The following is a 14,920-nucleotide window of genomic DNA, read 5'->3' as shown; positions in this document are numbered from 1 at the left end:
CTGCACACGGGCTCCTCGCTGTAACTCTCTGCTCTCATTGGACAAAGCCTCCAAGATGGTACATTGTCCGATTGCAGGAAGATGATGCCCCTTTTCCACAAGTCTGAATCTGCCACCTTAATGAACGCTGCAGACTTAAGGACAGTTAACTCCTTCAGAGCAGCTCCTTTGGTTTAGCTCATTGCTCATGTGAGCTGCCTGGACGTGTTTCTACCACCAGTCCTCCGCAGACCAGAAATGTCTGTAATCTAAATGGATATCAGACTGTGCATGTTGTGCAAGTGGACTGAAGCAAGGCTTTACTATATGCTCCAGCATCTTCATTATTTTCCTTGCTTGTGTGCACACTATAAAGATAAGGGGGTGTTATAACATACTGTTTGTTTGCCATGATGTTTTAATAGATATTGAGGTTTGCTTTAATTCTAAATATGGTGTGCAGCCCCGGGAGAAGGCCTCGGAGCTAGAGGAGGTGTGTGGGGAGAGGGAAGTCTGGGAGGCTCTGCTCGGACTACTGGTATTTATTTCTAGGTTACTGAATCAGTGTGAATTTTCATCAGTGCTATGTGGATGTGGGGGCATATATCCGTAGTAGAGCATGGGTCGGGCTGCATATTTATGTCCAAATCCAACCTGTGCCCAACAAGCTTATAGTATATGTCTGAACCTGACCCAAGACGGCTGCTCTTTATCATGTCGCATTCCTAAATAACATTAGCGAGGTGCGTGTGACCACCATATTAATTTTTATTTCTGAATTTCATAGAAACTAAGTAGCTATGTATGCTCTCGGATGCTGTACGATTTTGAAATATCTTGGTGCATGAGTTCACCTTAAATAAGTTCAAGCTGCGAATCTACATGTGAGTACAAAGGATGGATTTTTCTTCTTCTGTCAGACATCAGGCCATGTTTCTTGTGGGGTTTTTTTTTGAAAACACTGTGAGCCCAGATCAGGCAACAAAGATAAAGACGATAATCTTTCTCCCTTGTCCTGCTGGTGACAGTACCAGAGGTCCAGGGGTCTTTCTGAAGGGTGTTTTAACATGTGGTCGAAGGTATGCCGCCAAATGTCTAGGCTTTGTAAATAGCTGTGTTCGCGCGTGCGTGTGTGCGTGCGTGCGTGTGTGTGTTACTCTCTGCATTCCTGTAAAGGTAGCCTCCAGCAGCAGCTTGGTTTGCAGGGGGTAGATGAGGATACCATCAGATAGAGATGCTATTGTCCCTACTGTATGTGTGTGTGTGTTTCCATGTTCTTTACTAACCGTCCTAACTAACCAAAAACATATGTCATGCAGGAGCAGAGTACACAATGGAGCATACTGATGAGAGATACTGAAGGAATGATTGTATTCATATTCCCAGAAAATGATATTGAGTTTTGCTTGTAGACCAGCATGGAAAAAGAAAGTTCCGCTCAGTTTGGATAATCATTTAATCATATCAAATCAGAGCAAAAATGCCAATAAATCTGTTTCCTGCTTGTCAAATGCGATTTGTTTTTTTATTTTTTTTAGGCATGTGTTGTAGAAAACTGAATATCTTTGGGCTTTTGGACCATTACTGGGACAAAATGTCAACCTAAATAATACACCAGATGATTATTTTTAGTTTTCAGTTGACTGATTAAGAGTTTAGTCTGCAAAGGTCTGGGTACAATGGGAAAAACCTGGCATATTTTAGGTTTCCAGAGTTTAGTTTGATGTCTTTTAATTGCCTGTTTGGTCCGACCAACCGTCATGTTCCAAAGATATAAGAACTAAAGGTAAATCCTCACATTGGAGAAGCTGGGACCAGAGAGTTTCTGGCAGGATTATTTGATGGATGACATACAGAGTTCAGCTTGATCTGTGTACAGTGGGAATTAGTATTTGGCAAAATGGATAAAATCTTCTTTTACTGTAGTAATATGTATGTCTTTGGTCAAATCAAGCATTTGATAAATCAAGTAACTTCATCACATTGCTCCAACAATTGTCACATCAGTCCTGCCTAAGGATTAGCAACAATGGCCTTAAAGTGTACATCCAAACCTTAGAATGTCTTTTTCACTTTATATATGTAGAGTCTCACTGTATACTGTGTCGGTTAAAGCTGCATAAAAGTCGGTAAGAAACCAGATTCAGTTTTCAGGCTGCAGGTGTGTTGTGTTTTTAGTTTTCTGATGTGCCTACTTTGTTTTCTTGCCAACATAAAAATGCAGATACTTCCCACCAACATGACACCGAAGGTGAATGGGAACACACCCCAGTTTGAATTGTATTAAAAACTTCCTTAGAAATAGTTTGACAAACGGTTTGAAACTGCTTAATGAATGATGGACAAAGAAGGAGACATTGAGTCTGAATAAAAGGAACAGTGAGAGGTATAAGTAATTGGAAAAAGGAGAGAATATATTAGAGATTCATTGGAGATAAGTGTCACGCTTAAATTGTGTGTGTGTGTTTGGGGTGAAGCAGTCCTCGCCCTTAATGTTTCTGCCAGACACTATCTTCAGAACTCCCCCAGCAAACACTCACTGGGGGGTAACACACATATGCATACTTGCCTCGGCCATTTCTTTTCTCAGATTACATTAAAATTGCATTGATGTGACGTAGAACAGTTTTTGAAGCCACTTGTATTTCTACTTATCTGCAGACTTTGACCTGCAGTGAATGTGTTAGAGGAGTAAGAAGACTTTATTCAAAATAGTAACAATAAAACGAACTAAAAGTCCAGCCTTGAGCAGAGTCTTTGTTAACAGCATGTTGTGTGGCTTCCTTCCTAATTAGGTTATTGATATTTATTTAAGTCTTCAACCATATTCTGGAATATGTAGAGTCTATTTATCCATTCTTTTAAAGCCCCCACCTTGTTTCTTTGAGTTCTCTTCGTAAAGTTTTCCACCAACCACACTGCAGCTATTAGACTGACACTAGAAGCCATTTCCAAGCAATTATGTCAGATTAAGATTTGTGTGCGTTTATAGTTTAATGCATTGTAGCCACACCAAACCAAAGAATGTGCCCCACACACACCTTCCACCATGCGATGTGGTCCACTCTCGTAGCTACCCTGTTAAGTCGACTCCCATTTGAGGCCTAAAGTGACCCAAAACTCTTTTTGTTCCTTTGTTTACTGGATCATCTCTCGTTGTTGTTGCTGTCGTCCTTTCTGTCTGTCCTCTGTGGTGTCTTATCACCCCAAATAAAAAATCTTTGTAAGCCTGTGTGTACTTGAGGGATTTGGAGTAGGATTTGGTTCGTCCTCACTGAAGTAGTACGAATGGAACATCTAAGTGGGGAACCAACATTTGTGGGCGCAAAGAGGAGGAGACAGTGGGTGTGTTGCATACTTGTTGGTTAGGATATGCCCCAAATGTTTATTAATTTCTTGGATTTGGTTTCCTGAAGGATCATTAAAGCTGCTGATAACCAGTATTCAGTGTCTCAGTGTCACTTTTCTTTGCTGTAGTTGTAGTAGTGAAGACACCAGGGTGAGCATTGTAATAAATTTCCACTTTTCCACCGTACACACGCAATAGCTATTTCAGTTTATTTTTTCCTGCTCTGTCAAACAAACGCAGATGCTTCTTTTTAATGTGGAGAAAAGCTGATTGAAAAACTAAGTGAATGGGAGAGTAAAATGTAGGACGGATGAACTGGGACAGACCGTGTGATATAAATGGAGGGAGGAAGGAAGAAGGTGGATTAAGGAGGATAAAAGGTGAACGAAGAGAAGCAACAAAGACGGGATGTGTCGGATGTATAAGAAAATGGCAGGGACGAGTTGATTAAAATAGACAAGGGGGAATGGGGGTTGTCTTGGGCCCCTTGTAGCTGTACGTTGATGGATGGAGAATAGATGGATCAAGAGATAACAGACCAAAAGATAGAGGAGGTGGAGGAATAAAACTGGACTCTCAACTGCCAGATTGATGCCTTCCAGCGTTCTCGTCTGCATTTATGAGTTTTTGAACACATCCAGTACTTTTTTTTCTGAATTTGAAACTTTAGAGGACCTTAGTGCCAATGAGCCTTTAGGCTTTCTACATGTTTAAATACATTAATTCACAACAGATTTTCTCTGTATCTCAAAATCTAAAACCAGCCACTCAGTTTTTTTTTTTTTATATATACTTTCCACAAATTGGGGAAAAAAGCTCTTGGTCTGGCAAACTTAAAAATATTCAAAACACAAATATCCTGATCCAGCCTCCCCCACGTTGGGCCTCACCTTAGCCAAGTAAATCAGAAAATCCTGCCATAGTCCAATTTTTGCAACAAATATCATCTTAATGCTGCATGTCCTATTATATGCTTATACCACCTGAAAGATTGGTTTTGAAGTATTTAGAGTGTTATGTCAAATGACATTATTCCCAAAAGCAAATGGATGCATTTCCCCTGTTACATCTGGGACACTGTCTTTACCTCAAGAAACCTTTTGTGATTGTGATCTAGTTGTTATCCTTCCAATGTGCTCCATTATGATTCCTATAAAAATACTTGAATGGAAGCCCAGAAGGAAAAAAAAGTTTGAAAGCTAAGCAGTTTCGATGAGACTCGGGTAAAAATATACACGATGTACTCTGTTTGTGTCTCACAAATACACACACAGGACACCACCAGCGACTGAGGGAAGCGAGTATAGAGACAGTTTAGTCAAGAGCACAAGGTCATTTAGTGCACATTAGAACTGAATGTCACCTGTATTTGTGTATGTTATAGGGATGCATACGTGCACACACACACAAAATAAGACCCAGTCTTGTTTTATGATATTGATAGGTCAACCCAGTCCCACCAGGCTGCTGACCTTTTAACCCCTGCTTTTATCAGTGCAGGTCACCTGATCTAATGGAGCAGCAAATCATCTCTAAGTTGGTGTGTGCATATAGACAAGACCGTCTGTGCATGTGCGTGCTGCCAGAAAGTGTGTGTGACTGTCAGTAAGTGCATGAATAAGGTAAAGTGTCACTGTTTGAGTATCAGGCTTATGGTGGATTAACAGGAGCAAGTGTTGAGTGTGTGTGTGTGAGGGTTTATGGGAAGCTGAGTGTTTTTTTATGATGTATTGATCTAGATGACGGCTGGGGGTTAAAGTTCGATAGGTTGCCTTTTCTTCATGGTTGGAGGTTAGTGTTGTACTGCTGTGCTTTTTAGCTAAGGATCGATGTGGCTGACAGCTCGGAGTCGGTGATGAGGAGCTTGTTTTCACAGATTAAGTGAGATTGACCAGCTCTTAAGCTTGTAAGAACATCTTCGGTGTGAAGCAGTGACGTTACCAAAGATCACCTGTCTATCAAACGCTGTGGGTGACACAATAATGTCTGTTTTCTTAGAGTTTTCTCTTCGCAGTACAGAAAGAGCGGACAGCGTTGCCCTTTATGTTTTCCAAAGGTATATAACATGGATTTACCAACATTCCCACCAACCTAATCAAATAAAGACCAATGGAAGTAGTGCTGCTACTCTATGTACCCCACAACCTGCTGTTCTTTATGAAAAGTCATCAGTGCACTGGTGATACTGTGCATCCTTAGTTCAAGAGGCCAGAGAATGAGAACACAAGTGTTGAGTGGATGAAAAAGTGAAGCGCGTGAGCTGTGTGTGTGTGTGTGTGTGTGTGTGTGTGTGTGTGTGTGTGTGGAGGCCACAGATCCAAGGAGAGACTGTGTGAGGCAGACAGATCTGGGAATGTAAAAACATGAACAAGCATTCCTCATCTTAAACCAAACACACACTGTTAATCAGGGGGAGGGAGAGATGACCTGTGTTCACAAGCTAGTGAGCGTTAACAGAATGTTTCTGTGGTATCGAGTCAGAAGCGTTAACAGAATGTTTCTGTGGTATCAGTATTCAGGATGCTAGTGATGAGTCAGTGACTGGTAGTGTGTAGTGTTGAGCAATCAAAAATAAAGGTGTAAACTTGGTTGATGTTGTTTGTCCACTTCCTTTCCATTTTCTTACTTTCTCTTTTCCATTTTTTCTATTTGCTTTCCTCACTTTTCTCTCCTTATCTGTTTACTCTTCTTTCCGTTTCATTCATTTCCTCTCCTACTTATCTTTTCTTTTCCTTTCTTCACTCCGGTATTGAATATGCTCCATGCCAGTGATGCAGCCTCTCCACTTTTCAAAGGGGCCATGGCTCTGCAGCTTCATCCAGAAAGAGCTTCTCTGTCTGGGGCGTCATTTTCTTATTTGCTCCCTTTAACATCTTCATGGAAAGGCCGCTTAAGCACAACACACCCCTGTTGCAACATCAGGGGATCAATGGGGCTCGACGGCAGTATCCATGCAAACCCTCGCACATACACACACCAAAAGCTGTTGGCGCTTTTGGTGTGAGCGTGGGAGCTTTTTTCTTTTTCCATTTTTGCTGCACCCCTCCTCCTCCTGCCCTGATAAAGAAGGCCTTGTGTGAGCGTGGGTGTGAGGAAGGGAGGAGAGCCTCACAAGACTCAGACTGCAGGGCAGAGGTTGATCAGGGGTGTGTGCTTCTGTGTGTGTGCGTTGAGTCGTATGAGAAAGAGAGAGCTTATTGGCCATGTATGCAGATGTACATGTCCCTGTGCTCCCAAACAGGGAATAAACTTCTTTTACTTGTCTCTGTGTTCACGCTACTAAGAAACCTTCTAACGTTTCTTGCGTTAAACCAGCTGTTGCGAAATACAGACTACGGGGGTCAGCATTAATTCTGAAAAGGCGTTGTATCTCGGCTTAAAACTTTTGAGAGAAACTTAATCTTCTGTGTAAATCTTCTGTGCCAGCTGTACTGACACTCAAGCTGTGGATGCATTTACCATTATGTTATTCAGTCAAACAGCATAACGCCATGTGTTAACAACTCATTAGCTGTCTCCCACTCACATGCCATGGCATTAGCTTGCATTGTGGCTAACTAATGTAACCACAGCGAAACTCCAAGCATGTGTTTTACTGTCAGAGCTATACTGACAAGAGTCGTTGTTCACAAGAGGACCATAGAAAAACCATGCGTGGCCGGCACAACTGCTGTCAGCCTTTTGGAGGTAATAGCAATGAGGGGGCGTAATATGTTATCATTCACCATCATATTATCATTGCATATGAAAATGAGAGCCTTAACTTCAAGACACAGATCCACAAACGCTCTGCGGCAGTCAAGCAAAGCGTGATCGATTCACAGGATTATTGTGTTGCCAAGAAGCAAGTTGCGGTGCTCTCTGGTGGACACACTGTGCAATAGAACCGCTGGTAATAAAATGTACGTATTGGTTTGGTCTCTAGTCCACAATATGTGCAAACTGACTTCACTGTGAACAGCATAAATTACAAGGTAACTGAGCACAAGCATCAGAAAAAAAGACATAAGTAGAGATAAAAGTAAAGAGCAAAATAACAAAGCCATATCACAGAGAAGCTGCAACAGCAGAATATTTGCATAAAAACAAAGGACTTCAGAAAAAAATAAAGGACAGAATTTTATTGTGGGAAGAGCTGCTGTTTCTCAAAGTGTATACCCCCCGTTTTAAATTCCCATTTCAAAGGACTTAAGGGGATTCGGTGAATTGTGACCACTTCAGATTGGCCAACAATTACAACCAAGATGTTTCTGCTTGCGTAGTAGAGAACTGAGTCGCTGTAGATAGACTTTGCACAGTCATTGTGTGGTTTAAGTTGCACCACGCGGCTGTTTTACACTGCACAACTCGTGTGAAGCAACTGAAAGTTCCTGAATGTCACTAAATGACCCTTCACTTGAGCCTCTTTTGTAATCTCTTATTTCCAAGGTCAGGATTTTTTAAAACATACTTTTGAAATAGCATTGAAGAGAAACTATTTAAGTGCTGAGGGCAATACAAATGGGAACAACTGGGCCTCTCCATCTGCTGAGAAAGATTGTGGAACTCAGTTGAAAGCCCCAGAACAGCTACTAAATGGACAATGTGGTGAAGGTGGGTTTTTTTTTTCCATTGCTTCAGTTGGTCCTACTGGGAGTATTTCCACTTCACCTGGACATGAAGTGTGTTTTCAAACACCTATATACCATCTGAGTTGCCAGCTAGTCTTATGAGATCAGATTAGACCAATGGCTCACCTGATCAAACTAATCTTTTTAGATGTAAGTCAGTTATTTCTGAAAAACACCTGATAAAGTCTTAAAGATCTGAACCAGGAGAGGCCCAAGATTTTCTTGGTTTGCAAAACATTAACTTAAGCAGGCATCTTCCTTTCCTGGTTTCATTATGGGACAGTAGAAAGTGTTTGGACTGAACACAGCTCAGAGAAGATGTTAGGCAAATGAGTGTACCTTGCTCTTCCCGCGCACAGATCGAGGTTATTATTGCATTTGCAGTCCTCAGGCTCATTCTCGAGAGCAGGTCAAACACAGAGTGAATCAGACCTGTGGTTGTAAGTGGCCTCAGCCAGCAGTGGAAATAAGGTGAATTCAATCCCTGTCTAAACAGGAAATGTGGGAGAAACTGGGCTGTGCCCTCAGGGCTGCAAAAAGAACTGGCAGCCTCCAGCTCTCCAGCCATATTTCCATGTTGCAGACCGCTGTTCCCAAAGTATTTTTCAGCTGAGACATAGTCCTTATGTTTGGGAGCTGAACGGTGGTAGTGCAGGAGCATGAAGCTGGTGCACAGCAGGGGGTTCTGGGAGATTCTTCCCCTCCCTCTTCTGAGGGTCTTTGTCCTGCCTGAGGGGGCCACAGAGCTGTGGGGTTCCTGTGGGGTGTCAGAGCTTGTGTTGACCTGTCGGGATGATGGCTCCATTTAGAGCCCTCAGACACCAAGCTGACAATCAGAAGTTGGGCGCCAAGCGGCAGCTTTAGAGGATAAGAAGTGAAGTCAATGTGGAAATGTTAAAACATGCAGTTCCTCGAATGGCCACTTGAGGCAGACTCCAAAAGGGAGTCAGTCCCCATAGACTCCCATGTTAAAATGCCCAGCTTTACAGCAGAAACAAACATGTTTACAGCCTTGTACAAAAAGGGTTTTGGTCTTTTAGTTAATGTCCTGTTCCATGACAACTGGATGGGGGGTGATCTTTTTATATACCTTACCTGTTTAAGGCATATTGAGAGTAACAGTTATGTATTTAATTAAGGGCGTGGCTGCTCTGAGTGACAGGCGGGAGGGTGCTACCACAGATGGCCCGCTGCTAGCTGTCTGACGAGCTCCAGTCACCCTCCACCTCTTTACCCATTTCTGGATATTATCCGTGGGAGGCGGAGTGAAGTGCTACCAAATGGCAGCAGCTTCAAACCTGCTTCTCAGAAAACCAGTGAGTGATGTCTCAGTGGCTTCGTCCACCTTTTATATAGAGTCAGTGGGTGCCGCTCAGTATGCACAGAAGAAACGTGAGCTACACAGTTATATTATCTTAATTATCAGTGAAATCTTCCTTTCATTCAAACATGACACAGTGATTCCCATCTTTAAGTGGAAAGACTTTCCGGGGCCTGCGTCAGTTTTCTTGTATTCTTTGGATGCCTTCCAGTAAAAAACAAATGAGAAACTGTTTCCTTCTTTTGTGTGTCTTGTACAAATGTGTGTATTAATGCAGATTTGAATTGTATATCTGCAAAGACCAAGAGGTGACACAACTTTTCCTAAACTGGACTTAGTCCCAGAAAATTTGAGTGTCTTTTTGTGTGTGTGTGTGTGTGAGTGCTGGTGTCAGGTGCAGCGTGGTCCTTGTGTATGTGCACAGCGTTCGGTTGCGGACATGCTCAACGCTGTGTTATCTAGAGAACTACTCATTTTCTTTGCCTCAACCGAACAGTAATGTGAGGTTGTAGATGCACACGTTTAGGCACCGCCTTACAACGGTCGACGCACAAACACGCACATTCTCTCTCACACACATAGATGTGTACTGTAAAGCTGCTTGAGTAACTCAACTTAATAATAAACTGCAGATGTTTACTTTGTTAACCATCCTTGTCAAAATTGCCCAGACACACACACACACAGAGAGAGAGAGAGAGAGAGAGAGAGAGAGAGTCTCACGAACACTGCTGCACACACCGAGGCTGATAGTTTTAGTGTTTGATAAAGAGGCTGTTGTTCAGTGCAGTTTGAAGTGTGTGTGTGTGTGTTGTGTGTGGGGTCAGGTGATGGGTGGGCGAGAACAGCCTGTGAACAGCAGGGGGATTCCTGTGTTTTCCAGGGCACAATGACAGGCACCGTGCCACTGCACACACACACACACATATTCATGTGTGCACACACCGGAGTCCATGAAGTCACCCCTCAAATCTAAAAATAAAAGGGTGTGTCTGACTGATGTATGTGTGTGTGTGTGTGTGTGTGTGTGTGTGTGTGTGTGTGTGTGTTTCAGCATACAGAGAGAGCATTCTTCTCTTTCTCTCCAGTGTCTGGGGTGACCTCACCCTGTCTGGACATCCCACAGCAGCACGGTTCTCTCTCTCTCTCTCTCTCTCTCTCTCTCTCTCTCTGCACAGGCATGTGGGTCAGACTAGAGTTAAAATGTTTTGAAACTGACACAGAAACAGCTAAGAAGTGGTTTATTAAACATACAAGGAACAAAAACTCTTTAACAGTTCAAAATGACATGGAGTCAATCATTATTAACAAAGTGGCACCAGAGTTGTTTTGTTTCTTGTATATAGAAAGTTTGCTCTTCTGCTTTCTGGCACATTAGTATTTCTGCAGATTATTTATAACATCCGAATAACAACAAACACCACTGAGCGTGTTAGAAAATGCGCTGCAGTTTGTTGCACACTGGTTTCTTCTGTACATAAATAATAAATTATATTTGTTTACTTAAAGACCATACAAGGTTTTAAGTGTTGCTCCAGATATTGATTTGACTCTTTGTGGTGTCACACAGGAAATGATGCCTTTTCAGTGCACAGACGAAGAAGAACTGGGCGATAGTCGCTTACAAATGTGTGCCAGTTTAAATTTGTGTTGTTAAAGTACAAATGTTTGCATCGTCATAGTTGGCCCCTTGTTCATCTGTTGACTCTGTTCATCTTTGTGTGTTCTTTTCTCTTTCATCCTTTCTTTCTTTGTCTGTTGATGTAATATATAGCTGATGTCAGCCTGCACCGCACCGCACACCCGTCACTGTCTCACCCCTGTACAGCCTGAAAACATGCAGTGCCATCCATTAACAACGCAGGCCTCACAGCAGCATGACCTACAGTTAGCTCTGTGGCACACACACACACACACACACACACTCTCTCTCTCTTTAATACAGAGGAATGTGATGGGTTTTTGTGGGATGTTTGGTTCAGGCTGTTTTGGAGATGCTCTTTAGGGCGCCGTTGCTGTGGGGACTTAGACAGTTTAACAAAAATGTCTCTGAAAATGGGTTTTAAATGAGTTTCCTTGGCAGTATGGACTTGACTTTTTTATTCTTACAATTTTTTTTTTATTCTGAATGTCCCTCTGTTTGACTTCCAACTTTTCTCTTTTATCTCAATGTCTCTGTCTCCAGATTGAGGATGGAGGAAAGGCGGCCCTGTGCAAGGAACTAAAAGTGGGTGACGAGCTCATTAACATAAATGGATCCGCCCTCTACGGCAGCAGACAGGAAGCCCTCATCCTCATCAAAGGATCCTACAGGATACTGAAGGTCACAGTCAGGAGGTATATACACAAGACTTGACAACAGCGTAAAACATTCTGACACGCACTAGAAAGTTTCTTCTAAATAGCTTCATGACTTCAAAGTGAATATTTGAGCGCTTCCAAAAGCGGATGTGTCTTGGTCACAAGGTGTTTTGTTGTTCTTTTAATTTAAACACACTTGTGTTGTCTTGATGTTGACTTGTAGAAATGGGAAGGAAGGGAAGGGAGGAGACGATAAGAAGGTGAATGTGCACGCACTAAAGCAATGTTCTCAGGCAGAAGATGTTTTACAGGAAGTGGCTTTTGACCTTCAGGGCGTCAGAAGGGAAGGCGATAAACTCTGATGAGCAGGGAGGAGTGGGTGTCTACATCCAATGAACTCTCCTGTAGTTATTCTCTTTAGCAGCTCTGCAAGCAACCCCTTTCACATTACACACAGTCATTTGATTCGTTGTTTACATAAAAATAATGGTTATGGGAGGTTTAATGTTTATATACTGCACTGTGCACAGGAGGAGAGATTGCTAATTGTTCCTTTTTCCCACCCTGCTCCTCCTCCTCCCTGGTATTTTGGCTCATGGCACAGATCTAGTGACAGTAATATCTCTGCTCTGCAAACTGAAGTCCAGTTGGCATCTTAACACGTTGTCACGTTTTATTTATTTTAGAAAATATCTTTGATTTCTACGTTTGTGTAGCTTTGATTCACACTTCACCTTTGGTTCCAGTTAAAAGCAGGCAAGAGCACTGGAAACCTGGGGGTGAGATCTTTTTATATAAAGGTTTCTTCATTATAAGTTGTGTTCACACTTTAGTTACATCTCGATGTACACCAGATTTAATCACTGAAGTCCAGACTCCTTTTTAACATGCGCTGTTGCCACATAGTGGAGATAGGTGGGAATGCAGCGCAGGTTCAGAACGATCACAAATGTTTCACTTTGCACAGAGAGAAACCTTTTTTTTTTCTTTTTTGTTGCTTTTCTCAGTTTGTTTTTTGCCACCCTGACGTTGATCCTTTCCATTCTGCTCCAACTGGACAGATTCTACTGGTGTTACAGCTGCTACTTTGACTTTTCAGACAGCTTCAGACAGCTGTTTGGCAGCAGCGCATCCTGTTCTGGCTGTGTAAGCAGCTCAGCCATCCAGCAGTCAGAAATGTGCTGCAGAACATTTCTGCTCCTGTTTCTGCAGCAGGCAGACCCTTGTCTAATGCTGTTTCTCTCTCTCACACACACAGAGTACAAATCAGCATTTACACACACATACAGCACAGACAGAAAGACAAATTGACCAACATAGATTGAAGACTGCGAATAGTTAGAAGAATCTCACCCAGTTAAATCCACTGGGTGCGTTGATGTCTGGTATGCACTGACTGTCTGACTCTTGAGGGGCTTTCCCAGTGTCTTTGTGTGTGTGTGTGTATGAGAGAGCAGTGTACATCATTGTGTGCTACACATGTAACAGTAGCACTTCTTCCTCTCTAGTTATTTATTGTTTCAAATATTGTCAGTGTCATCTGATATGATTGTATTTCCAGAAATGATCAAAGTTAAGGGCTGGTTCAGCAACTTTGCCAAATATATTTTTAATTCATGTCTAGTTTAGTCTATAACAGTGTATTGTTTGATTTGTCCATCCGACTGCTCAAAACCCAAATGCATTCAGTTTAAAATCATAGACTACTATGTAAACCAGAGAATACGTAATATCTAAACATCTGAAAAGAAGTTGTCACCGATTGTTTTTGCATTTTTCATTTTAGAAATGACTAATTAGTTAAAAAAAGTCATTGCTGATTAATCGGCTAATTTAAAGTTGAAATTTTTACCCCAGTTATGTCAGTTTTTGTACTTTTCCTGGTGCTTTCTGAAATAATTTTATAAGCTCATGCAGTTAGTTTCTCAGCATGTGGATGAATCAATAACCTTGCAACTAAAATGAAAACATGAAAGACGCCATATTTGGTCTTAAAACACTTGCACGAATAGATGTTTGTGAACATGACACTCAGCAGTATAATTACATTTAATCTGTAAAGTTTCTGTGAAATGAAGTTGTGCGTGTTTTCGGTGATTTGCATGTACATTTCTCTCTCTCTCTGCTTGTATAGAGCTGTTCTTTGTATTTTGACCGGTGTGCTCTAACAAAGCCATTTAGCATAAAAGGTTGGTATATGAGCGCACGTCATTGTCTGTTCACACTGCTCCTTTTCTTTGGTCCTTGCTTTACTCACCTCATCTACCTGGCTCCTTTCGGGGGGGGCTTTGATGTGGAGGCTTGTGCTGGATTTTTAAAAGGGTGCATTACATTTCTCAGGTTTCTATTACATTAATAATGAGCTGTGAAACACCAGAAGTGTAATATTTTCCCAGTTTCAGATTAACTTTTCTAAACTGTTTTCTGTTTAAATTTACCAGTAGTTGGTTGATCTTTTTTTCCCCTCTTGTCACTCACATAATTCTTTAAATAAAATGTATTCTGTTCAGACTTGCTGCATTGTCCTCTTCTACTGAACAGTGGAAGGCCAGCAGCCTACATTTGGCAAACCACAGGAATTTACTGGCCTGCCCAGCAGTTCAGTGGAGGGATTGGACAGCAGTGTGCATGGTTTTATCTCTGTTTTTATTTCAGGACCGATGCTTAATCGACACTTTATCAAGCCAGTCGATTGTAAGACGGACCCACACTGAAGTTAACTGGTGTATTTTTCATCTACTAGATACCCCAGACATCTATTATCTTACAGAGTGCAGTGAACTCTAACAACAATACAGCAGCTAAAACATGAACCAGCTCATAATTTAAGATGGACTGGGCTTAACTGGACTGGTTCACTTTGTAAGATCAAATAGCAGTGAGAGGTAACAGTTTGAATTTCATTCCCTAGACTCGTAATGAAAATGAAGTGCATGCACACAGCAGCAAAGAAAAAGTTTGCAAACCAGTTGGAATTGTTTTTTTCTGCATTAGTGGAGGTCAAATTTGGTCTTTAAGTCACAAGTATAGGCAAACAGTGTGTTAAACTATTAACACAAACAATTTGCTTTGTGTCTTTTGAAGACATCCGTTAAATATTGCAGCATTCAGGATGAACGTAGTCTGTTTCACATCAGACATATTGACGGTGTGTGAACATCTCTGAGCCCATTCCACATCATCTCTGTTGGGTTATGGTCAGGGCCACTCCAAAAGGTGGGGGTTTCTGTGTTTGGAGTGATGTTTCTGTCAGTGTCGTGTGGCGTCACTTGCCTTTGACTGAGCTTCAACAACGAGTCACGTATGATTGACAGCATTTATGACATTATTAATGACTCATTAACACAGCATTTGACATCA

The 14,920-nt window shown here is 41.8% G+C and overlaps 1 protein-coding gene across 1 annotated transcript in view; it reads left to right on the top strand.

Annotated features, from left to right (window-relative positions):
- Positions 1–14,920, top strand: part of shroom4 (shroom family member 4) — a 52,400-nt gene that overhangs the window by 13,084 nt on the left and 24,396 nt on the right. Inside the window, exon 2 of the mRNA XM_020619532.1 lies at positions 11,445–11,596. Within this exon, the coding sequence (XP_020475188.1) occupies positions 11,445–11,596 (152 nt within the window). The remainder of the gene's footprint in view (positions 1–11,444; positions 11,597–14,920) is intronic.

Source organism: Monopterus albus, unplaced genomic scaffold (genome assembly GCF_001952655.1).
Source record: "Monopterus albus unplaced genomic scaffold, M_albus_1.0 scaffold222.1, whole genome shotgun sequence".
Taxonomy (NCBI): Eukaryota; Metazoa; Chordata; class Actinopteri; order Synbranchiformes; family Synbranchidae; genus Monopterus; species Monopterus albus.
The sequence above is the reverse complement of the archived record's forward strand: the minus strand, read 5'-3'. Positions and strand labels throughout refer to the sequence as shown.